The sequence below is a fragment of the Ursus americanus genome, chromosome 11, assembly GCF_024610735.1.
Source record: "Ursus americanus isolate L20-20 chromosome 11, mUrsAme1.1.p, whole genome shotgun sequence".
NCBI lineage: Eukaryota > Metazoa > Chordata > Mammalia > Carnivora > Ursidae > Ursus > Ursus americanus.
Window position 1 is genome coordinate 73,906,311 of NC_142137.1, and position 23,439 is coordinate 73,929,749.

Here is a 23,439-nt window from a genome sequence, read left to right on the forward strand (position 1 = left end):
ATGTGTACACGCAGCACGGCGGAAATGAGGCGGATATCAGGACTTTCCCAGCTGCCGCGTGTCTGCACAGGTAGCCTGCCAAGTGCCTCGGACACAGATCCTCCGCCCTCCCCGGCCCGCCCCGCCCGGGGCTGGCTGAGCAGGACCGGGCGTCCCTTTCGCCCTGTGCGAACGCGTCTAACGGTCACAGCACACAGTTTAGTTATGCGTGCGATGTAATACAATTTTAATGACGCGGCACAGCAGCGCTGCGTGGCCACCTCCACCGCCGCGCTCGAAACTCCCACCTCCGGCGGAGGCCAGTCACGGACACAGAACGCCGCCCCAGCCACAGGCCACGCCCCCACGGACACAGGGGCCCCGCCCCTCTGCGTTCCCCCTCGGCCCCGCCCCCGACGTGAGGGCGGGCTGCGCGCCGGCGCGGGGGGCGTGGCCTCGGCCGCGTCGCCGCGCGGCGTGCGGAATCTGCGGCGGCCGTTGGCCGTTGGCGCGGCTTGGGCGGTTGTCTTGGAGAAGCAAGATGGCGGCGACGGCGGCCGCGGTGGTGCCGGAGGAGGACACGGAGCTGCGAGACCTGCTGGTGCAGACGCTGGAGAACAGCGGGGTCCTGAACCGCATCAAGGTAGGCCGGGCCGGGCTGGGCAGCGGGGAGTTGCCGGCTGCGCCCGCGGGCCGCAGGGCCTGTGCGGGCGGCGGGCGTCACAAAGGGTCGCGCGGGGCCGCGTGTGGGCCGCGGGCGGGGGGCGGCTCCCTGCCGGGCCTGGCCGGGTCTCGCGGGGCGGGCCGGGCAGAGGCTGAGGGTGCGCTCCCGGGGTGCGGGACGGGAGGCCGGCTCTCGCCGCAGCTGTTGGGCGGTGGCTGGCGTGAGGTCGCGGACGCGAAAGCGGGGCTCAGCCGCCCGGATGGGCGCTGGGACCGGGCCGGGGGAGTAGCGGGGGGCTTTCTGCGGGAGCACACCTCACGGTGCATTCTGATCTCTCTGCACCTGCCCGCTAGGCGTTGCTGTCTTCGTTAGTTTTCGCTTTTTGGCTTTTAGGTGGTGGGGATGGTGCCTGTGGAACTTACGTCGTATGCACTTCTTGTTATGAAAATTGCCTTGAAACAATTTTTGTTCCTTTACCTTTTTCTTTTTAAAAAAGGCTGAACTCCGAGCAGCTGTGTTTTTAGCACTAGAAGAGCAAGAAAAAGTAGAGGTATGAAACCGTATTTGTTTATGTTTAATTTCTAATTAGACGCCATTCTAAAATACTACTTACATTAGGGTGTAGCCGGGGATGATTTTGAACTACTAAGAATTGCATTTCTTTATGGGAGGAGAGGCATTTGAAGTAGTCTAAAGAAAGTCAAGGTACCATAGTAACTCTGGGGCCAGTAGTAAATCGTAGGTGGCGTAGATGCCTTTCCATAGGGGAAATCTGAAAAACAAGGTCGGAGGGAGCTCCCTGAATAAAAGGTTCCATTGTCAATGAGTTTGCTGCAGGATCCTGCAGACCCTTTAATTGTGAATTAAAAGCAGGGAATGAGTTAAGGAAAACAGCTTTCTCCTTGAGAAAGATACAAACATGTTTCTATGCTCAAGAAAAGAACCAATAGCAAGGGAGAGGCTTTTGTGAATTGTGAATGCCCACCAGGTGGGGGGAATATAGAATGCAACTTTTCTCAACTATCTGACAACCCAGTTATTTTAAAATCATGTGCTCTTTGTCACTGTCAAAAGTCCAACCACTTCTTTATATAAGTGCATTTAGTTTTTTTCTCTACCTCACGTCTTCCCACCACTCTGAATACATATCCTGGAACTTGTCAGCAAGAATTACTCCATAATGAGGGTCTTCACCTTGCTCTGTGACAAATGCGTCTAATCTCCTCCTCACGTCTTTAGACTTAGGTGTCTGCCCCTCTTTAACTTCATGAAGTACTTCAATTCTTGGTTCTTATATGTTTTTCCAAGTGTCAGTCTTCTCTCAGCTGCCTTCTGTTCTTGACTTGTCTGGACCCCATGGTCCATGTCTAAGAAACCACAGCTTCCTGGCCTTACAGCCGTACTCGCTCTGGGAAAACCTGCAAACGTCATTTAATTGAGCAAACTAACTCCTCTCCCTCCTCTTGCCGTGCATGCGCTAGAGCGGTCACCCACCACTGGACTGTTGCTGTGACTAACGGGTGGGTACCTGCCTCATCGAGGGTCTAAGCAGGCCGTGAGTCCTCTTCACTCAGAACTCCTTGGCTGCGCTCTAGCCTTCTACCTCTCCTGTTTCCCGCGCTGTAAGCCTCCGGCCCTGTCTCTTCCTTCACTGAAAATATGAGCACCAGGTCCAGACTTTTTGTGTCTTCCCCTGCAGATCTATCACTCAGCTCAGAAAAAGCTGCCCTGCATCTGTATGTAACCGTACTTCTTTCCTTCCTGCTTTGGTGGAGGATTCTTTGTCTTGTCCAAGAATAGTCATTTTCTCTGGGTTTTGCCTTCCAGGTATTCTCAGCTCCTCAGCCATTTGCTGTGTCTTTGGCCTCTCCCTTGCTATTGGTTCTTTTCTTGAGCGTAGAAACATGTTTGTATCTTTCTCAAGGAGAAAGCTGTTTTCCTTAACTCATTCCCTGCTTTTAATACCACTCAATTTTTTTCCCCCTCACAGTCGAATTTTGAAAGAATGTGTATGTCTTCTTATGTTCCAGGCACCCTTTAATACAGTAACATCTTAAATCCACTTAAATTCGTCTTAAATCTTCTACATCTAAGGACTTTCCTTTGCTGGGGTCAAGAAGAATCTCCTTACTGAGTATATTTTAGTTCTTACCTGTGTTAGTTCTTAACTTGGTTGTTTTTTTGTGGCATTTGACATTCTTAATTCCTCCCTTCTTTCCTGAAAATCTCCCTTAATTTTTGGGACTTTTTTCTGTTCTCTTCTCTTTTTTCCTTTTGAGCACTCCTTGGTTTCTTTCACACGATCTTTTTCCTCTACACCTGACTTTAAATCCTTGGTGTATTATCCAGTAGCTCTCATTCTGTGTTCTCTCCCTGGGTGACCTTAATTATACTGGTAACTTCAGCCCTGTATCCTTATCCATATCATGAGCTTCAGACCCATGTGTGACCCTGCCTGCTGGACTGATCTTGCTTATGGGGACTGCTGCTTATCCAAGCAAGAAATCTGAGAGTTGTCTGGCCCTTGCTCCTCTTTCTCTGCATCCAGTCAGTCACCTGGTTCTGTCTGGCAGCTCTGTAGCTGAGCCAAGGAGGTTCTCTGCTGCCCTCTTACCCTAAGCTGAGCTATTTCTTTTGCAGTTTGCTTTATCCCGTCCTTCTCTCCAGTCTCCCCTTTGCTTGTGTCCTTCACCATCTTCCTGAAGTCCTTTCTCTGCTGTGCTCCTAGTTTGGTGTTCATAATACACGTCTGCTCTTGTTCCTTCATTTTCTTTAAATATTTCAGTTGGCTCAGTGTCTTAAAATTTCCTGGACCAACCTACCCTAGATCAACCTCCTTGTCTTTTTTGTGTTTTTTAAAAACAACTTTATTGAGGTGCAATTGACCTACAGTAAACCCGGTATACCGAAATGTACAGTGTGTTACATTTTAATACATTCATGCAACCTTGAAACAGTCAATATCCTTGACCCTTGAAAGCTTCCTCAAACCCCTTTGTAACACCCTCCCCCACCACACATCCTGGGGCCACGTGTGTATATAAGAGCCCTACATGTGGCATCCTACCACACAGACTCTCTGTTCTTTTTTGATCTGGCTGCATTCATTCAGCATAACGCATTTGGATTCGTTCATATTGTCCTTTGTATTAATAGTTCATTCTGTCTTTCCCTGTGTAGTGTCTATTGTATGGATATGTGACAGTTTGTTTAGTCATTCATCTGTTGATGAGCATTTGGCTTGTTTCCAGTTTTCTAGTATTATAAGTAGGGCTTCTGTGAGCATTCACGTACACGTCTTTGCTTGGGTCTGTGCTTTTCTTTTGTGAAAATGCCTACAGATGGGTCATATAGTAGGGGTACTAACTCTAAAACATTACTAGACTACTTTCCAAAGTGATTGCACCATTTTCAATCCCATCAGCAGACTATGAGACTGTTGTTATACCTATAATTCATTCAGTCTGCTTGAAGAAGCTTGAGTGAGCTAGAAGTATTTTTCCTGTATTTATTCAAATAAACCTCCAGTGGCAAAAATACGTTGGCCTATGCACTACATAAAATCATGTCACATGCTGCTGCTGAGCTGCGAATAGCAAGTGTGTAATTTGAGTCCTGCTCCCAGCAGGCATGCTATAAATGTTAGATACCTGTGGTGACAAAATGTCAACATGTATTTAGAATAATAAACAGTTGTTTTTCTAAGTAAATGTAATGCCATTTCACATGAGTATCTGAAGATCTAGCTTCTAAAGTAGTTTAATAAACAATTCGTGGAATATTTAAAAATTAAAAATACAAATTTTCATGTGTAGTTTCATTTTATTAGCTTTGAGATATTAAATAGCGTGAAAGAATTCCTGCAGTAATCAGTAGTTGTGAAGTGGGTTTAAACATAATTATGAGTGACCATATTTTACTTACATCTCTGCCAAAAAATTAAACTTTAAACCACATTTTGTAGTTGTTTTTAGGATAAACGCATGACATAATATTTCATTTTTTTAACAGAACAAAACTCCTCTAGTCAATGAGAGCCTGAGAAAGTTTTTAAATACGAAAGATGGTAAGATGTTTAGTTTGTTCTTGTTTATTTTGTCTGTCTCCGAATTTTCAAATCTTGACTCTATTTAGGAGAGAAGAGTTCAGATTTTTTTTTTTAGGATTTTATTTATTTATTAGAGAGCACATGAAGGGGGTTGGAGGGGCAGAGGGAGAGAGAAAGAGCAGACTTCCCTCTCAGTGGGGAGCCCGACACAGGGAGCTCGACACGGACTCGATCCCAGGACCCTGAGATTGTGACCTGGAGCCAGAGGCGGACACCTAACCGACTGAGCCCCAGGTGCCCCAAAGAGTTTCTTGATGTTTTTTGAAGTCTGTGATTCTTAGAGGTTTTCATTTTAAGATTGTATTTTATTGTACAACTGTTAAGTTGTTTTGAATATTCTTGGTCATGGGAAATTGTTGGTTAAAACCAGTTTTACTATAAGAAGCAGAATACTCTAATCCACTTACGAGACGTCATGTTGTTTTAGTGATAGCTTCAAACAGGTGATCCTAACGAAAACATGAGACTGAGATTTTCGTTACTGGTGTTCTTCAAAGATAAATTTATAATTTAAGCAATTTAGAAGCCTCTTTTCTTCAGTGAATGAGTTACTCCTACTTGGCGGGGTTAGGGAAGGGGCTTCAGGGCTCTCACGGGTGTGCTCTCTGCCTCACGTCCCGCAGGCCGGCTGGCGGCGAGTCTCGTTGCAGAGTTTCTCCAGTTTTTCAATCTTGACTTCACCTTGGCCGTTTTTCAGCCTGAAACCAGCACAGTAAGAGTCATGATTTTTTACATCTGTCCTTTGAAACCATCCTTGATACAAATGAGTTCATTATAACCTGAAACGTAACAAAATTTGACACCTTTATAGGGTCTTGCATATAGATTATTTTTTGTAGTTGATTATCTGTTTTTTTTTTAAAGCCATCTGAGCTGTAGATAGCTGGTACCCATGCTGCTTCGTAGAACTTCGAAAGGAGTGTTTTGTAGAATTAATATGTTCTGATGTCAGACTACATCCATTCATGGAGACTTGATGTAGAGACTTGGTTAAAAGAAATATATAATTTTTTTAAATGGGCATTTTGTTCATTAGGAAAATGAGTTTAAAGGTATCTTTAAGTTCCAAAAATATTTTTCTTTAATCTCTGAAACTAATGTGCATATTTTTGTGCATTTATATCTTCTTCCCTAGTTTCAAGGTCTTGAAGGTCGAGAGAATTTAGCCCGAGATCTAGGTATTATTGAAGCAGAAGGTACTGTGGGTGGACCTTTATTATTAGAAGTGATCAGACGTTGTCAACAGAAAGAAAAAGGGGCCGTCAATGGGGAGGTAAGTGTAATGCTAGTCTCTGTTATCTTTTTCTATTTTAATTATTGGCTGCTCAGCGTAGCCATGTGGAGTTTTGCATACATAGTGAATCAGAGTTTCAGTGGAAAGAAGCTGTTCCTTAAAAACAAAACAAAACACACTCAGATCATATAAATGCACATTTTAATGGTAATTAGAGACATGGCCGCTGAGTCTGGTGCCGTGCTCGTGCTGCAGATGGACACTCAGGAGTGCTGGGGTCAGGGGTCAGGCTGTGCGGACCGGCTGCAGCTCCTCCACCAACAAGCCTTTGGTTTTGGAGGTGCAGGCCCCGCCCCAGCTCCCCCTGTGTAGGATGGGGAGAGCGGGCCACCTCGTGGGCATTGTGAGGCTTGAGGCACGGGATAGTGCGTGTCAAGTTCGGAGAACACTCAACTCCTTAGTTATTGTCTTGTTACCATTTTAAACAAAACAGGGCTGAATTAGAGGCTAACTGATAAGTTTTTGAACTTAAGGGCCTTTTAAAACTAGACTTAAAGCTGTTGAAGCTGTTGATTGTGCTTAGTTTGTAAACATTTTCAAACTTCCATTTTCTACTGCCTCTCTTGCTCCTTCTCTTTAGAAATCTGCAAATGAGATTAAGTCTGATTTCTAGTTACAGATGTTAGTTTTACATAGAGATACCGTTTCACAGACGTGGACCATGTTATAGCTGTCTCAGACACCCAGTTAAGCATGTGCTTTTAGTCACTGGTTTTAAGTAAGAATGTGGGGGAGGGGGTTGCGTACTTACTGCGCTCTGTGTGGAGAGTCTCGGAGCATGTTTTCTATTAGAATCTTTGAACATCAGGAGAGCCTAACTGAACACCTGTTGCATGTAGGGCATAACAAATAGGTCCTTTGAATGAAAAGATATTTCATAGACTAGAAAATTGAGAGTTACTAAAGATAAAATATGCTCCCATAAGGAAATGGACGTGTAAGTGATGGCTTATGATCATAGACGGAGCGTACAGTAAATGGTTAGTACCGCACATTTTTGGAGTCAAATCAGTTTTAGTTAAAGGGGAGCAGTGGTTTTTCAAGTGGAAATTTTATTAAACTCAGTCTTAATGTGAGAATGGAGGAGAAGACTGGGAAGGTGTACTAGGAAGGCTGCCGGGAGCTGGGGCCAGGAGCAGGGTGCTGTGGCTGGGCGCTGGGCTGGGTGCTGGAGTGGGGAGGGGGGTGCTGTGGGGAACGGGGCACTGCAGCAGGAAGCAGGGGGGTGCGCTGCAACAGGGGTGGGGCTCGGGTGAGAAGGGGGGTGCTGCAGCAGAAAGTGGGGTGTGGCGGGGGGTGGGGGTTGCTGCAGCAGCTCTTGGGTTCAGCTCTCCACGGTGCAGGCGGCCCCCTTCTCTGGTGTGCCTTTCCTTAGCACACGAGTATGAGCGTGGGCTCTGAGCTAGGATGCTTGGGGTCATGTCCCAGCTCTGCCATGTCCTGTGTGTGACTCTGAAGTCACTTAACCTCCATGTGCTTTAAGTTTGTCACTCATGAAATGGGGATGATGGAAACAACAGCCTTGCGGGTGGTGGTGACACTGAGGGGAGTCAGGATAGGGAAGCTTCGCGTGTTAGGGATCTACAGGTATTTGCGTTTATCATCGTTTGTCGCTTGTTTTGTTCTCGTTACTGTCTGAGGACTCCCTCGGTCGCCCTCAGACCTTCCCCAGCGTGAAACCAGACCTCCGGGTATTCACCACACAGACCCTTGTCTAGCTCACTAACACGTTTGAATCCTTCATTCTAGCAAAGTGGAAGTTGCAAAAGGTGAAAAATCTGCGTCCTCCCAAATAACCACCCAGTTCCAGTTCTTGCTCCAGATGCCTCTGTTTGTGTGGATTGTGCTTCTGTGACTCCTCGGTTTCAGTCTGAGGAGCTGCCTCTCTGCCTGTGCCCTCGGGTCAGTGCTTCTGTCAGGAAGGAGTCTCTCTCCCTCCCGTACCAGCAGCTCGCTGTGGAAGAAAGCAAGCTCGATTACCGGAAAGCTCTCGGTTTGCTGCTAGACAGAGCGTCTGCCTCAAACTGAGACCCACTCAGAGATTTCTTGTCTAGTTGGGTCGATCTCAAAACGAAAACTCAATAAACGTGTTGTTTGTATGTCTTTCTGATTGGTGGACCCGAAGCCTCCCCAGTCAGTTTACCCTAGTTCAGAGCTGGGTTTCTGGCAAACGAACACAGAAGATCTTTATAGCTTCAAGAGATCATTGTTTTACTTCTTTAAAGTTTGAAACCATTATGAAATACCCATTCTTTGCTGCATTTCCCCTCTTCGTATTGGGGTATGTCATTTTAATTGGTTGTGTGTCTGTGTAAACACAAATCAATGGTCAAATTCATATTTAAAATAGGGAACTGACAGGTGTCCATTTAGGCTTTTCCATCTTCACTAGTCTTTATATTTTTGAGGGGAAACCTGTCCTTAGGTTTTATTAACCTTTGCCTTCTGATGCTGGAGAAGAACACTAGCTGTGGATTCAGCGCATTGAACTCAGTGATGCTTTTACCAAAAGTGCATTTTCAAACCACCTTAATCAGGTTGCGGTGCCCCATGTTCTTTACCATGACTTTGAGTTGATTTTGCAGTGTTGGGTGTGCCCCAGCGTGGAGAATCACAGCACTTGTTGTTTGCTGCGCTGCCCCGGGTCAGCCCCCTGCGTCCCCGTGAGCACCTTGCAGTCACTCCGGTCCTGCTCCCCAGCACCTCTGCTGGCACTGTCAGCAGTCAGTCTGCACCCTTCCTGCTTGCTGACTTCATTTTAAAGCTCAGCCCTTTATCTAGTCCTTTCCTCTTTAAAAATTGTAGTCACTGTGTAATGGCAACTAGATAGTTTCCAGATTCCTCAGCCTTGATGTTAAGATCCTGCGTGATGTGGTGCCTACTCGTCTTTCTAGCCTTGTGCCTTTTTTTGAAATGTGGAACCTTGTGCTTCAGCCAGACTTGCTTGTACTTGAAAGTGGCTTTTGCTTTCTTGCCTTCTCCTCCTCTGCTTTCCACCTGAAATGGTGCATCATCCCCATACTCAGCTGTGGAATGTTGTCGTTCACAGTCTGTCTGCCACTCTGCCTTCTGGGATGATTCCTCTTGTTCCGCCTCCTTCCCTCTCTGGGGGAAGCTGTGTAGCTGAGTGCCTGGCTCTTCAGGGCTCTGCGGTTGCCTGGCCCTCCCCACATCATCCCTCGGCTGGGGACAAGGGCTTGGTCTCACCTTTGTATCCTTTGCAGGGTCCAACCCAACGGGGATTCTTCTTCTTCTTTTCTCTTTAAAGATTCATTTATTTATGTTAGAGAAAGCACACATGGTGGGGAGGGGCAGAGGGAGAAAGAATCTGAAGGAGACTCCCCGCTGAGTGTGGAGCCCCAACAAGGGGCTGGATCCCATGACCCTGAGATCATGACCTGAGCTGAAACCAAGAGTTAGACGCTCAACCAACTGAGCCACCCAGGCACCCCAACAGGGATTCTTAACAGATAACATGTTCAAGGTCAGTGGGAAGCTTTTGCACTTTTATACAGAGGACATACTCCTTTGGAAGATGAATTTGTGAAGGTTAGATGGTAAAATTGGAAGAAGTTCAAAGACTGGAAGAAGTGAAATCCACAAGAAGGCAAACCTAGACAGGAATGGTGGCAGTAAATACAGAAATAAATGGACAGGTAAAGATTCCCCTTTAAAGGAAGAAGCAACAAGACTTGGTAAATTAATATTATGGCAGAGGGTTAGGGTCTCAGAGGGTAATAAGGGAAGAAGAAAACTTTGCACAGGTGAAATAAGGGTTTCAGCCTGCGAGAACACGATGCCGCACCAGAAGTCACGTAGCTGGAGGGAGGAGCAGAAGGTATGAAGAGCAGCACACTTTCATATTTAAAGAGCTGTAGTCATCAGTAGGATTTTTATAAGCAAAATAACCAATATTTAACATGCACACAGTGCACAGAGCTGGTAATGATGTAGTGGATGAATTTTAGGTGGTCATTTCCGTTCAAGAAATGTTTAAACGTCTCTCCTTGTGTTTAGCATAGTGCTGAGAAGTGACCGGCGCGTGCCCTGAAGCTGGTGGTTGTGTGACACTGCCATGCCGTGCGGTGCCGTGCGGTCTGGGGCCATGGGGTGCGGTGCGGTGCGGAGCAGTTTGGTGACGTGGCTGGACGAGCCCCCGTGCTCTAAGAGATGAGAAAATAGCATGAGTGTGCAGAGGAGGGAGGGGAGTATGGTCCTTTGAAGAGGGTGACGTGTCTCAGGAGAGTCGCTGTTTGATATTCTGGGGACAAAGTGAAGGAGGCCCCAAGTCCAGAGAAGGGTGAAAGAGTAGATGTGTGCGAATCATGGGACGGGCCTGGCACTGACCGCTGGGACTGGGCGAGGGCTTCGTCTAGGGCACGTTGGACCCACAACTGAGCAGCGGCCTGTTCAAGGTGACTGAGTCTAATACTTAGGTAATTAGACTCTAAGTGTGTTTTGTTTTGTTTTTGTTTGGGTAAAATTGGGGAGAATCTAATAAGAATATTTACATTGTTTAGAAAGAGTTAAAAACACCAATATTGTGTAGTGGTCTTAAATGCTAAAATTCTGTTGAGGCATAATAGTATATTTATGTTTTTTTTTTTTTTAAATATGTTTTAATCTTAAAACTATGAAATATTTTAGGGTGCACTAGATCTATCTGATGTCCATTCTCCACCAAAGTCACCAGAAGGCAAAACAAGTGCTCACAGCAGTCCCAGTAAGGTGAGTGGGCCGCGGGCATGAGGACTCTGTGCTCAGACTGCACCAGGCTCTGCTTTTCTCTCCCTCGTCTTCCTTGTTCCAGGTCTTGTGTTGTAATGCAATTGCTGCCTAGTTTCTTGAAATTGCTTTTTTCCCCTTGGTGAAGCATACATTTAAAGCGATTATTTCACTTTATTGGTGCAGCGTGTTGAATTTTGTGTCATAGAAAGGAATGCACTATTGAATTACAGAATTGTGGGCTATTTGGACTCATTTGGTACTTCGAAAATTTTCTTCCTCAATTGACAAGGGAATTTACTTTTCTTTTATAAATTCCTAACTTGAGGATACTAGGTTCCAGACTATTATTCCAGAATATTGTTGTGTTAATTATTGTAGATGGATGACCAGTTTAGAATTGTAAATTAAAGTGTTTTTTTTATATTAATGAGCTATTTTGAGGATTTATAAGAAAATATGTGTGCTCTGGGTGTGTGTGTGTGTGTGTGTGTGTGTGTGTGGTTTATGGGTTAAAGTTAAGGCCTTCTGACTGCAGGGATTTGCCATACTGGAGAAAAATGCTGAGTGGAACACTGGAATTTGAAGTCCAGGATCATGGAACGGGTAGAACATGATTGTTAGGGGATATGTTGTCTCGTGACTGGTTGCAGTGCCCTGTGCGTTGGTAGAACCAGCCAGTCCTACCCAAGGATGGCTTGGGGTCAGGTTGGGATGTGACTGTGCCGTGATTTCCATTTTGCAGGATGAGGTGATGCCCTGGCGCACGCATTACGAGCACGCTGGTGTCGCAGTGGCTTGTGGGCACAGTTGTACTTCTTCAGTTAGGTGACTTCTGGAGGGTTTCTCTCTCTTTCAGATGCCAGGCCCACACCAATGAGTGGTCCCTGTTTTGTTGCTGGATCTTTGATGGCATTGCTCCTTTTCATTTTTTCAATTTGGAAATCAAAGGATTTTATGCTTTATTTCCAGCCGAGGGAAGAGACCATCATGCTGTTTGTAGTTGTCCCCTCTCTCTCAGATCTAGTTAGCCTTCCCTGTGAAGAGGGTTTCCCTCGATGCTCATGCGTCGCTGTCACCGTGGTTATAGAGAGATCAAGGTTGTGAGTAAATTTAAAAAGTCCCTTTAAATAAATTGTCAGATATAGGAGCCTTAGTAAAAAAGCTTTGCTTTTTGTGAACATGTCTGGCTGTGAAGGGGTTAAAATTAACGCATATTCCAAATTATCAGTACCTATAGCATTGAGCTATTTGGAAGTTCTCTTTTTAGCAAATTATGATTTTGTAAAGCATATTAACAATATGAACCTTCTACATGTGGTGTGTCTTCAGGATAACAGATTAAAGTCTTTGACAGATTTTCTCTACACAAATTTTATTTTCAGGATCTAAGAATTATGATGAGAATCTTTTAAGTCAGTTAGGAAATGGTGCCTTAAATACAGAGAAGTGCTGGTAGTTTTAAAGGTGGATTTGGAGAGCAGTAAGCTGTCCTCAGCTGTCCCCTTGTGCTCGCCACCCCGTCACCTTCCCGTGTGACAGGGAGGCCCATGGGGGCGGTGGCTGAGCCCTCAGGGCCACGGCTGACTCGTGTCAAGGGGAGCCTTCTGGTGGCAGGGGAGCTGCAGTTCCTTGTAGTTCTGAGGATGTGGATTGGGGGTTTCACCTTTTTTTGTCAGCTGTCTTTTCTCTCTCAGTCTTTGAATCATCTTGGGCTCTCAGGGTACCTGGTCAGGCTGGGCGCCCACAGAGAGCACTCGGGGCTGTGGGACGTTGTGGCCAAGCCAAGGGTCCAGCCCGACCCCCAGGAACCTGCTTTGTGTACTCCCGAGCAAGGCCAGGCGAGGCCAGGACAGCTCTTAGGGAAGGCTGCTCCAGAGGCCAGGACTGGCTTTGCCGCGGACGCAGACCGAAGCGTGGTTCTGCACTCGGCTGCCGTGGGGCAAGGCGGAGACATGGGACCGAGCCACTGCGAGGCGTGGTAGTTCCACGCAGGGTGAACCACTGGAGGAGAAGAGAATTAAGGAACGAGAAAAAAAATTGTGGATTTCAGAAAGGAACTTACTGATTAGGTTTTCCATTCTTAAGAGCTTTTCTTTTTCTTTCTTTTTTTTTTTTTAAGATTTTATTTATTTATTTGACAGAGAAAAAGCAAGGGGAGTGGCAGGCAGAGGGAGAGGGCCAAGCAGACTCCCCGTTGAGCGGGGAGCCCAATGCAGGACTGAATTCCAGGACCCTGGGATTATGACCCGAGCTGAAGGCAGACGGTTCACCGTCTGAGCCACCCAGGCACCCCCTTGAGAGCTTTTCTACTAGGAAACTTTATTAGTTTGGTTATGAATTAGTTTCTTTGTAAAGATTTATACTTTTTGGTAAAATGTCATTTTATTCTCATGCTCAGATACCAAGGTATAAAGGACAAGGTAAGAAGAAGACAAGCGGGCAGAAGTCTGGTGCCAAGGTAACATGCATGAGGGCGGAGGGAAAACGCAGCCTGGGCCACAGCAGACCGCCAGCTCTGCGGGCCTCCCAGTGGGTGCTGAATCGCTGTTGGCCCAGGGTTCGGTGTTCTGTGCCAGTGTCACTGTCTTCTGGCTGTAATCAGAATATGATCAAGCCACGGGGCATAAAGCAAAAAGTAATTTGACTTTCTGATTTTTATCCAGGTGAAAATCATACTGTTGGATTTTAAGAATGTGCTGTCAGTTTTGAGAATTCCTTGTTTTGTTGGCAATAAAGTTGAAAATATTTTTTTCTTTTTGAATGGATGGTCATATACATATTCTTACCGTTATGATTTTTATCTGAGATAAATAAGAGTATCAAACTACTTTTTGGATAAGTTTCAATTGATAAATTAAAGGCTAAACTAAGTTTCTTTCAAGACATTTTTGATGGTGGTGAGCATTCGGCAGCGTATGGAACCATTGCATGTTGATTAGCCTCCCCTTGAAGCTCTGGCTCAGAGGAGACCCACGGGGACACGCAGGGCTGGGCGAGCTGATTCTGCAGTGATGGGGCCTCGGCTGCTTTTTTCCCCTCCCCAAAACATGACAAAAATCAACTAAGCCAGTAGATTAGCTGCTTTTAAAATCTAAATATTACAGGTCTTAGAAGCACTACTGTCAGTATATCTCTCACACTTGTTTAGAATAAGATACTTAAGATATTTAATTTTAGTGCTGTGAGAATCTTCGGTTTATTGAATCTTAGTTTATGTACAGATTATTGAAGACCTTCAAAATTAAAGGGTTTTTAAAAATTGTATTTGCTGTTTTAGCTGGCTTTAGTTCTAGTGGCTTCACTGGTGAATTCCCGTTCCATTTGTTCACATTATTTTTATGTGTTACTGCACGAGGAGACATTCTCGAGTGTTATTTAGCGAGTATGTGTGACCACTTAGCTCCTATGAGCTGCCGTGTGGAGGGCTGCGGGCAAGACAGTGTCGTTGTGGGCCCCGCTGCAGCAGGTGACGGTCTAATGGGAGAGGTGAGACCCACCTTAAGAAAGATGGCTAAGAATATAAAATGGCGTATTTTTAAAGATACTTGTAATCAATTTCTTGGACTAAAATTTTTAAGAAAGTTAAAAGCATATTTCATAGTATTAAGTTTTTATCATTTATTGGTTAAAACATTTGGAAGTTTATACGTTGTCTAAACCAAAGCACATTAAAAGATGAATTTTCACTTTTCACTTTTCACCATGCAGCCGTGGTGGGCCCAGACTTTATCCCTTATTGTGTAGCGAGCAGGCCTCATAGGCTCCCCTGACCTCGGGGGTGACTGAGGAATCCGGATGGGCCCCTGCTCTGGAATTGTAGGCTATCAGTTCGGCCCCTTTTATTTCATTTTTTGTATTGTTGACCCAAGATACTTAGTCACTTTGAAACCTTTTTTTTCCTTCTACTTCCTTGATTTTGTTTCTGAATTGCCTTTCTAAGTCTGTATTATACCCTTTCTAAGTCTGTATTATTGCCTGTTTCCAGCCTGGCGGATGAGCCCATAGCTCTTCATTCCTCAGCCTTTCTGCTTTGCCCCGTGCATGCAGTAGGTTTGCAGATCCTTAATAACCTAACATTCTTAACATCTTAATATTTGAATGCCAAGCTGCATGAAGTGGTTGAGATACGCAGCAAGGCTCCATGGGGAGCCATTCACGGGGGAGCTGGGTGGCATTTCCCAGTTGTGTAAAGCTGTAAGTGGTAACCCTGCCTGCCACGAGCCAGGCGTGCAATGTAGGGACCATGAGCAGGGTAGCAGGAGAGCCCAGGGCACTGAGCAAGGACTGTTGATGTGTCTTGTTACTTCTTTTGCATACCGGAAGGCACAGTGTTAATAGCTCATTCAGAGATCCTTGGCGGCTTTCAGAGAAGTTGTATTCATATTAGAAAAGAACTTTAAAGATCACTCATGTGTGCGTGTGTATAAATAGCTGATTTGTACCTGCTGTTATAAACCTGTCAACATGCAGAGCAGAATAGAAGGTTTTTGAAGGAATTTAAGTTAGGTGCAAATGAAAGTTACGTTTCTGGTTTTTTGTGACTGTCGTGAGACAGTAAAGGATGGATGGGAGAATTGGAGTACTCGCTGGAGTAGTATTCGGTGGGAGGGTGTTTCTTTAAACATTCCAAGTACATATTAACACTTACTTCTGAGGTATCCTCTGTAATGGTCTATTTTGTTGTAAACCTTTTGTTCTACCAAACGTGGTGCCAGTTGTCTACGGAAAAAAAATGTCACATCAAAAATGACAGCAGACTTTTGGTAGGTTCTACTAACTTATTTAAGATGTTAGTTTTTGTTTTGATAGGAAAGGTCATCCTTTTTGTAATCAGCTCTTAGGTGTTTTAAAACTAGTGTGTGTAGAGGTATTTTTTGCTTTGAGTTCCTAAAAAAGGATGTTTTTTAATTTGTTACTACTTGTTTTCAAAATTCTGGGTTAAGCCCAACTTGATGCTGACGGAGGGCGGTATTGAAATCCACGATGTGTGTATGTTTGGGGGTGGGAGGGAGGGCATATTTGTGGGTCTTTTCAGTCTCCTCGGGGCTTTCTAGATAAACCAAGCACTGTCATTCCCTCACACACCCACACACACCCCCATCCGGATGGATGAATACATCCATGGGTGAACAGCATTCCCAGCACTAAGCCCATAGCCCTTGTGCCTGGCCAGCTCCCAGTGCCTGGCTGCTTCAGATCCGAGACTGGACAGCGGGACTCCCTGCTGGCCCCCAGGCTGCTGGCTGGATTGGGTGATGGAGCAGAGCAGCTGTGCGGAGGGTTGTTTTCAAGTCTGGTGTCAGAGCCAGAGATACGGTGCATCTACAGGAATTACAGGTGGTCGTAGATCATAGCGACAGAGGTTTTCTAGAAAAACTGAGTTTTTAGAGGAATTTAAATGTTAGTTTTGTGATGCTAGTATCCTACAGTGTTTACATTCTAGATGAATACATTTTAAATATATGCGTGTTACAGCTGTGGTAAAATTGTTTAACTCGGGTCAAGAAGAGACCTTTGTTGGGGTGGGAGAGGGGAGCTAGGGCCTTGAGGTGTGGGTGAGGAAGGGAGTTAATATCCATGCATTTTTAGAATACTTTTGTAAAACTGGGGTATTTCTTTAGCTTTGATGTTTCTCTGTTATGAGCTTGGAAAAGCAAAATTACTATTTTTTTTTTTAGGTTCTTAAGATGCTGTGGTGATAATTCATGTTTTGGCTCCTGGGAACTTTGTAGTTATTTTCACTGTGAAACGTGTTTCTCTGTGAGGCTTGTTTTCTGTTAGTCTAGAAATGACTGAAATCCAGATGTGTAAGTGTGTGTGTAGACCATTAAGTGTATGCTAGAACTTTCTTGCAACTTCACACGAATTCACCATGAAGTTTTAGTCTTGAGATTGGGCCAAGGGAATTTAATGACTGCTTTCGTGCTGTTCAGTAGATCTCTCGGTTTTCTGAAAGACAAACTTTATTACAGGTTTTAGTTACTTATTATACACACCTATACGCAGGGCTGCTGTGACAATGTGCACAAACTGGGTGACTTAAGACAGCAGACGTTTGGGTCTCGCGGTTCTGGAGGCTGCAGGTTTGGAATCAGGTATCTGCACAGCTGGCTCGTCCTGTGGGCTGGGAGGAACTCCTGCCGGCCGTCCTAGGCGTTCCTTGCCTTGTAGACCCATCACCCCATCCTGCTGGCCTGCTCACATGTGTTCTCCCGAGCGTCCTCTCGTTGCTTACCGGGCGCGGTGGGTTAGAGGCCTGCCTCCTGCAGCATGACCCATCATAACTAGTTACATCTGTTGTGACCCTTTGTGTAAGTAAGGGCACGCTCTGAAGCATGGGAGTTAGGGCCTCCTCTTCTGTTTTGGGAGACACTGTTTAACCTGTAACACCTGCTAAGGCCTGGGAGACTGTCCGGGGAGTGAATTCCAAGGCAAGCCTTTGTCTTACACACGTAAACAGTAGTTACTTCCTTTCCTACCACCTAGATGTGGATAAACTGGAGCTAAGATTCAGGAGGAATCTAAATAGCTAAAATTAAGCACTGTTTGAAGTAAGTGTAACAACAAAAATCCCCAGACAATGCCTTAAAACGTAAGGTTTTTTAAACAGATCCCAGGTTTATGTTATGACTTGATTTCTTATTGCCCAAAAGATTTGGATTTCCTGCATGGAAATTGCTCTTAAAGTTTTATAGTACTTGCATGTTAATTTATAGATGTTTTGATAAATCTTTCTCTTGGTGTGAATTTTTTTCTAACTGTAAAAAGTGATTTGGAATTCAGTTTAGTGAATTCCTTAGTAACCCAACTGAGTAATGGTCCTTTTGGTAAACAGGTAGCCATAGTTAAGATGACACATTTCTGTGTGGTTTAGAAATGGATTTTGAGAAGAGTTCCGAAACAGATCCAATGTTTTTAAATTTTACTCCCTAGATAACTAGAACTATAGCTTTAAAACAAACTATGATTTTTAAAAATATATATTGTGCTGAACGTCAGAGTGTGCTTGTCCATGAAACTTGTCTTCCTCTAACTAGTCTTTGTTCCTATAGCAGAGGTCTTGCTGAAACCAGTCAAAAACTAGTCATGGATAGATGTTAGTAACTAAGTTTAGATAGTTCATCATGTGGACTTAGGTTATGTTGGTAATGTGTGAATTCATGGGGAAGGCGGACTTTATTGGAATAATTACAGTTTTTGTAAAGTTGCATTACACGTACATTCCATTTTATTTCACACCAGTCTCTCCTCAGTTTTCTCAGGAGTGTTTTGATGGAGAGAGTAGATCTCTCAGGATCTATAATTGTAAATGGGTTTACATATCACAAGACTCAGTATTTATTTCCAAATGCATATGTCTTTGAAAATATATAAATCCAGTTTTCAACATTTATAAATCATAAATTACAGTGGGCATGAATCTAAGGAATATGTAAGTGGGTAGTGCTTTTCTCTGTATTTGATCATACCAGGAAAATTTCAAGAAATTTGTTAGGAAGTTGTAAAATTTGTCTGCCCTTTGAAAATATCCTGTGTTGTCTAAAGGATGATAACTTGGTGTTAATGATAATTAACTTCTCTGTATTAATAACTTCCAGAATGTACAGCAGTGTACAAGGCCCTAGAAATTGTATACATGTGTCTTGTCCGCGGTCAGCTAATCTGGCCTCGACCTAGTGTGAAAGTGTGTGACCGTGCCTCTTCACACACACACACACACACACACACACACACCCCCACACACACCCCATTCTGTCTCTGCACATCATGGAAGGGCAGTCCTCCTCCCCAGCTGCACATGCCTTCTCTCTTAGCTCCTTGCAGTAGCCAGGTTTGGGGAAGACTGCTCTGGTTGAATTCTTGGGCACACTCCTCTCCTTCCTGTGAGTGTTCCATTCCTTAGGCTCGTGGTGAGTAGTCGAGTGTGGCCGGCCTGCCCCGTGCACCACACAGAGGAGTCTTCTTGCACACCACAGGCGTCGCACACACCAACTATGAGGCTGAATCTTCGGGAGTTGTCCGTTTGAACCCACAGAAACTGTAATTTCATACGACTCAAATGAATAGCCTGACATAAGTGTTAAGAGCTAAGCTCTGGAATCAGACTTCCGTATTGACCTGACCCTTTCACTTTCTGGGGACCTTGGCATGTGACTGAAATGTCTGCATGCCTCCTCTTCCATGTCTGTGGAGAAACCAGAACCCGCTCCTCCACACCATAGGCTGCTTCTGAGGGTGAGAAGGGATAACCTGTGAAAGACGGGAAGGCTCTCCAAAAATGTCAGCTCCCTGTGTTGTGACCAGCATGGTGGTTTGTGTGTGCTGTTATTTCTGTGGTTGTGACGTAGACAGTCTGACCAAGCATGGAGTAAAATGGCATTGTGCAGCAAGAAACACACTGGGCTGTTTGTGCCAACATCACCAGATCAGCGGGACGGGCATAAAAATGCTTGAGTGTTTTGTATGATTCAAGATGCCCAGAGACCTCTAGGTGCACAGGTCCCTGGGCGTGAGAGGAAGTTAACTGAGAGTCTGAACTCAGACCAGTGCTTTCAGTAGCCAGTCTACCTTCGGATGGCCATGGGAAAGGTGGCATCTTTCACCTTGACACCTGCCGTATTTGCACCAGGTGGAAAACTGCTGTTTTTACTCATGGGCACTGTAGTACTTGGTTCATTTATGTAACTAATCTTCCTTCGTTACTAGTAATGCCTTCTCCTTTCTGCAAGTTGGAAATTTACGAATTTTTAAGATAATTTTCGAAGGAGTGATGTGTACGTAAGAGGAAATGCAGAAGTTGTTTATAAATGGGATAGGTAGAGATATTTCCATTTAGGGAGGGCGACGAAGAATGGCATAAACACATCACTGTTGACATTTTCTCCTTCAGAAGTTGGCCATGCTATGAACTCTGGGGGTGAACTGTTAGGTCCGGGGTTAGTCTCCCCCTCACGCACTTGCACACATAGACACAGATTTGTGTATGCTCATGTGATGTTTTGCTATTTAAGATAGCTTATTCATGTTTTATTTCACCAAGGAAACCTCTTTCCCATTCTCTTTTTCTAGAAGGCCAGCAGTGATGCTAGTCAGAGTGATACAAGTGTCTCCTCATCAGAACCAAAGAGCAAAAACGGCCTCCACCTGCTGGCCCACGAAACAAAAATTGGATCTTTCTTAAGTAACAAAAGTCTAGATGTCAAAGACAAAGCTGGTCTTTGTCCAGATGAAGATGATATGGAAGGGGATTCTTTCTTTGATGATCCCATTCCTAAACCAGAAAAAACTTACGGTTGGTGAGTAAACTGTGTTTTTTGATTATCAAACTAGAGTCTTAAAAATACAATTTCTGAGTATTTTATATTTGAAAAAAGAGCACTGAATCTTTTGTAATTATTGCATATAGAAGTCTGATTTTCTGTCCTTAAAGCCTTTTAGGTTGTAAAACACTCCAGCGGGTAAAAATGTAGACATTCATGGTTTCTGTAGGAAGTGTAGACCGAGTGCTGTTCCAGGCACAAGCTGTGCAGTGAGAACACAGGCAGAGCCCCTGCCTGCAGACGCTCACACCTTGTGGACACGCAACAGGAAGTAAGAGTCCCACATGCCGTGTTGGGTGGAAGCAGCCAGAGGGACGGGATCGAGTGGGGTGGGGGCAGGTGCGTGCTGTTTGGGTGGAGCGTCAGGTCAGGGAGGGCCTCGCTTCCAGGGGCTGCTTGAGCAAAGAGCCCAAGTTCCTGCTAGAGTCAGCCAGGCGGACACTGGGGCTGCCTGGAGCTCCGAGGAGAGGGGGCAGCACAGCCAGAGGTGAGGGACAAGTCAGAGAATGGCTAGGAGCGGTTGTGGAGACGGACTCTGGTGGGGGTGGCACGGACTCTAGCAGGAGTGTGGTTTTACCCTGAGGGACACTGGGAGTCCCAGGCTCTGAGCAGCAGAGTGACTAGCTCACCGGGCTGCTGGGTCTCCAGCTGGGAAGCTGTCAGGATTATCCAGGTGAAAGATGATGGCAAAAGTGGTGAGAAATAGGTGGTTTGGGGGTATCTTTTGAGGTTAGATCCAAAAGGATTTGTTGCTAAGTGTTAAGAGAATAAAGTGACATCAAGGGAAGTTCAGGGTTTTCAGCTGAGTCACCAGAAGGTGGGAAACACCGCTACACGTGAAGCGTGGAGAGCAAGGTTGGGCTGCACAGGTGGGCCAGTTGGCAGTCTAGAACTCACTTCTGATGGGTCAGGTGTGGGAAGGTTGCTAATGCAGAGGTGAAGCCGGCTGTGGGGGAGGGGTCTAGGGATGAGGGGAGAGGTCTCCGAGTTCGATCCTGCTGCCAGCGGAGCCTGGAGGTGGTCACCTGGGAAGTGAGTGGCACCTGGAGATGAGCGAGGGGAAGAGGGAGAGGGAAAGGGACCGAGAGGGACTCAGGAGAGGTGTTCTGAAAGGAGGAGGCCAGAGTGAGTCCTTAAGCTAGGTTCTGAAAGTCAGCTATGCTGTGTAGCAGCCTGGAGGCGGGTATGATGGGATCATGGGTTGAGGGGCTGGGGGACAGGGTATCAAAAGATAAGAATGGGTTCAGGAAAGGATGGAGGGGGATTGTAGGTGGGGAGTGCTTTCCTGGTGAGTTGTGTCGTTCAGGGGTGTGGAAGAGTGGGATAGAGAAAAATTAAGGGGGAAATCACAGTGCAAATGTCTGCTGAGAACAGTCCAGCATTAGAGAGGAGAGGGAGTGATGTGCAGGGGGTGTGGGGAGAGTCTAGTTTCCCTGGTGCTGTGCTTGGGTGCGCAGGGCACCCGTGCCGAGGGAGGCTGCTGGAAGGAGGGAGCATGTGGGCGCACTTGCGGGCAGGTGGGTGGGGGGTGTGCCAGCAGCAGCCTGGGAAAGTTCCCGCCTGGGAAGGTTCCCGCCTGAGTCGGGGGTGCAGGGCAGAGTTGGAGAGGAGGCCACAGGAGGTAGGAAGTGGCGGGAGGGGGTGTGGAGAGGGAGGAGCTCAGGGCTTGGGGAGGTCAGCTGGCGGGGCTGTGGTGCCTCTTCCGTGACATGGCTGTGCCGGTCACCTCCTGTGCTGTCCCTTGCCTGCATTGCTGGGCACCGGAAGGGGCTTCTGATAAAAATCATGGACACTGAAGATGACAAGCATCGATGTAATTTGAGACCTGAGCGGATTTCTCACTGATAACTTGCCCTGTGGCTTTGTGATGCCGCTCAGCCTGCCTCGCCTTGTAGTTTTGAGTCTGTGAAATGTTTCACCTGTCTTTCTCAGCACTGTGTGCATATTCGGTATAGTTACGTTGCTCTTAGTGGCAGAACGTAAGCGTGACCTTTAACTGTACACTTGTTTCTTGTTAGGAGAAGCGAACCTAGTAAGCAAGCAGGAAGCCTTGCATCGCTCTCTGACGCGCCCCCCTTGAAAAGTGGGCTCAGCTCCCTTGCCGGAGCCCCCTCATTGAAAGACTCTGAAAGTGAGTGCCTGGGGGCCCCCGGGTCTCCTTCCTGAAGATGCGGACTTTGAGGACTCGGATGTGTTTCTCTTAATTAACTAAGTAATATGTGATTATTATTTATTGTTCAGAAAAAGCCCATAATTTTACCAGCGATAGTTCCTGTTCGTTGCTTTTTAATGTGGTCATGTTCACTTCTTTGTTCTGTGTTCTCTTTTTCCTGTGCCTTCAAAATACTTTTAGGAGATTGACTTTTTAGCTGCCTTATATAGTAAACATCTTAAAAGTCATTTTCTCTCTTGTTGGATATTTAGATTGACTTGAGTAGGGTTTAAATTCAGTTTTTAAGAATTTGTGTCCTAGATTCTCTGAGACCGTAGTCATCGTCATAGGAGTGTTAAAATATTTGGCCTTCAGCAGTTTGGATCTAACGTATCTTTTTTTCTACTTTGGATATTGGCATCACTTTCTGTGTATGTGTATGTTTGATTTTTTAAATTTATTTTTTCATCATAAGTGCATTTTTTAATCCCCATCACCTGTTTCTTGAATTCCACTTTCCAGTGAAGTCAGTACAGTATTTTTCTTTCTCTGACTGACTGATTTTGCTTAGCTTTATACTCTGTAGCTATTTATGTTGTTGCCAATGGCAGGATTTCATTCTTTGGAATATGAATCTGACGTGTTTACATGTGGCAGAGAGGGGGTGTCAGGCAGGCATGGAATAGCCACTCCCCACACGCAGTCGGCGACAGGACGGGGAGTTGAAAGCACAGCCTGACACACGGAGCCCTCACGTGGGCAAACCTCGTTGACTGTGTTCTGGTAGATATGTTTCATTGACAGCGTGTTCACAGCATAAACGTGCCTCTTTTGAGAACGTTTCCTAAACAGCAAATCTTTATTAGGATATTGTGGTGTGGTTTTATGTAATTTTGCGTATTTACTAACCTTTTTATATCCCGTGTCGGGGCAGTAGGCTTTGCCGGGACAGGCGAAGGAGGTGATGCGTGGCTGGCATCTGGTTTAGCCATCTGGCAAACGCGCCGCGTGTTTGCTAACGCGTCCCATCAGCTTCTGTCTTGTCCTTTGTCCTGGTCTTCGTCACCTGCAGTAGGGAGTCTAGCACACCATGATCATGTCACTCTTAACACTGATCAGGGATAACGACGTGGACAGGACAGTGAGCGCTTGGGACTGAAGAAACAAAACCAGTGAGGTCAGTTTGGTGAATGG

At 45.7% G+C, this 23,439-nt stretch overlaps 1 protein-coding gene across 3 annotated transcripts in view; it reads left to right on the forward strand.

The window, feature by feature from the left end:
* The first annotated feature begins 442 nt into the window (after positions 1 to 442).
* CEP43 (centrosomal protein 43) overlaps positions 443 to 23,439 on the forward strand; it is a 29,724-nt gene continuing 6,727 nt past the window's right edge. The window contains exons 1-9 of one of the 3 annotated variants that reach the window (XM_045776205.2): positions 443 to 622; positions 1,140 to 1,193; positions 4,655 to 4,709; positions 5,375 to 5,463; positions 5,887 to 6,024; positions 10,693 to 10,773; positions 13,172 to 13,231; positions 19,846 to 20,069; positions 22,112 to 22,224. In XM_045776205.2, coding sequence (XP_045632161.1) covers positions 521 to 622; positions 1,140 to 1,193; positions 4,655 to 4,709; positions 5,375 to 5,463; positions 5,887 to 6,024; positions 10,693 to 10,773; positions 13,172 to 13,231; positions 19,846 to 20,069; positions 22,112 to 22,224 — 916 coding nt within the window. In that variant the 5' untranslated portion in view covers positions 443 to 520. Of the gene's footprint in view, positions 623 to 1,139; positions 1,194 to 4,654; positions 4,710 to 5,374; positions 5,464 to 5,886; positions 6,025 to 10,692; positions 10,774 to 13,171; positions 13,232 to 19,842; positions 20,070 to 22,111; positions 22,225 to 23,439 lie in introns of all 3 variants that reach the window. The other 2 variants (XM_045776204.2, XM_045776206.2) reach the window with 2 other exon arrangements.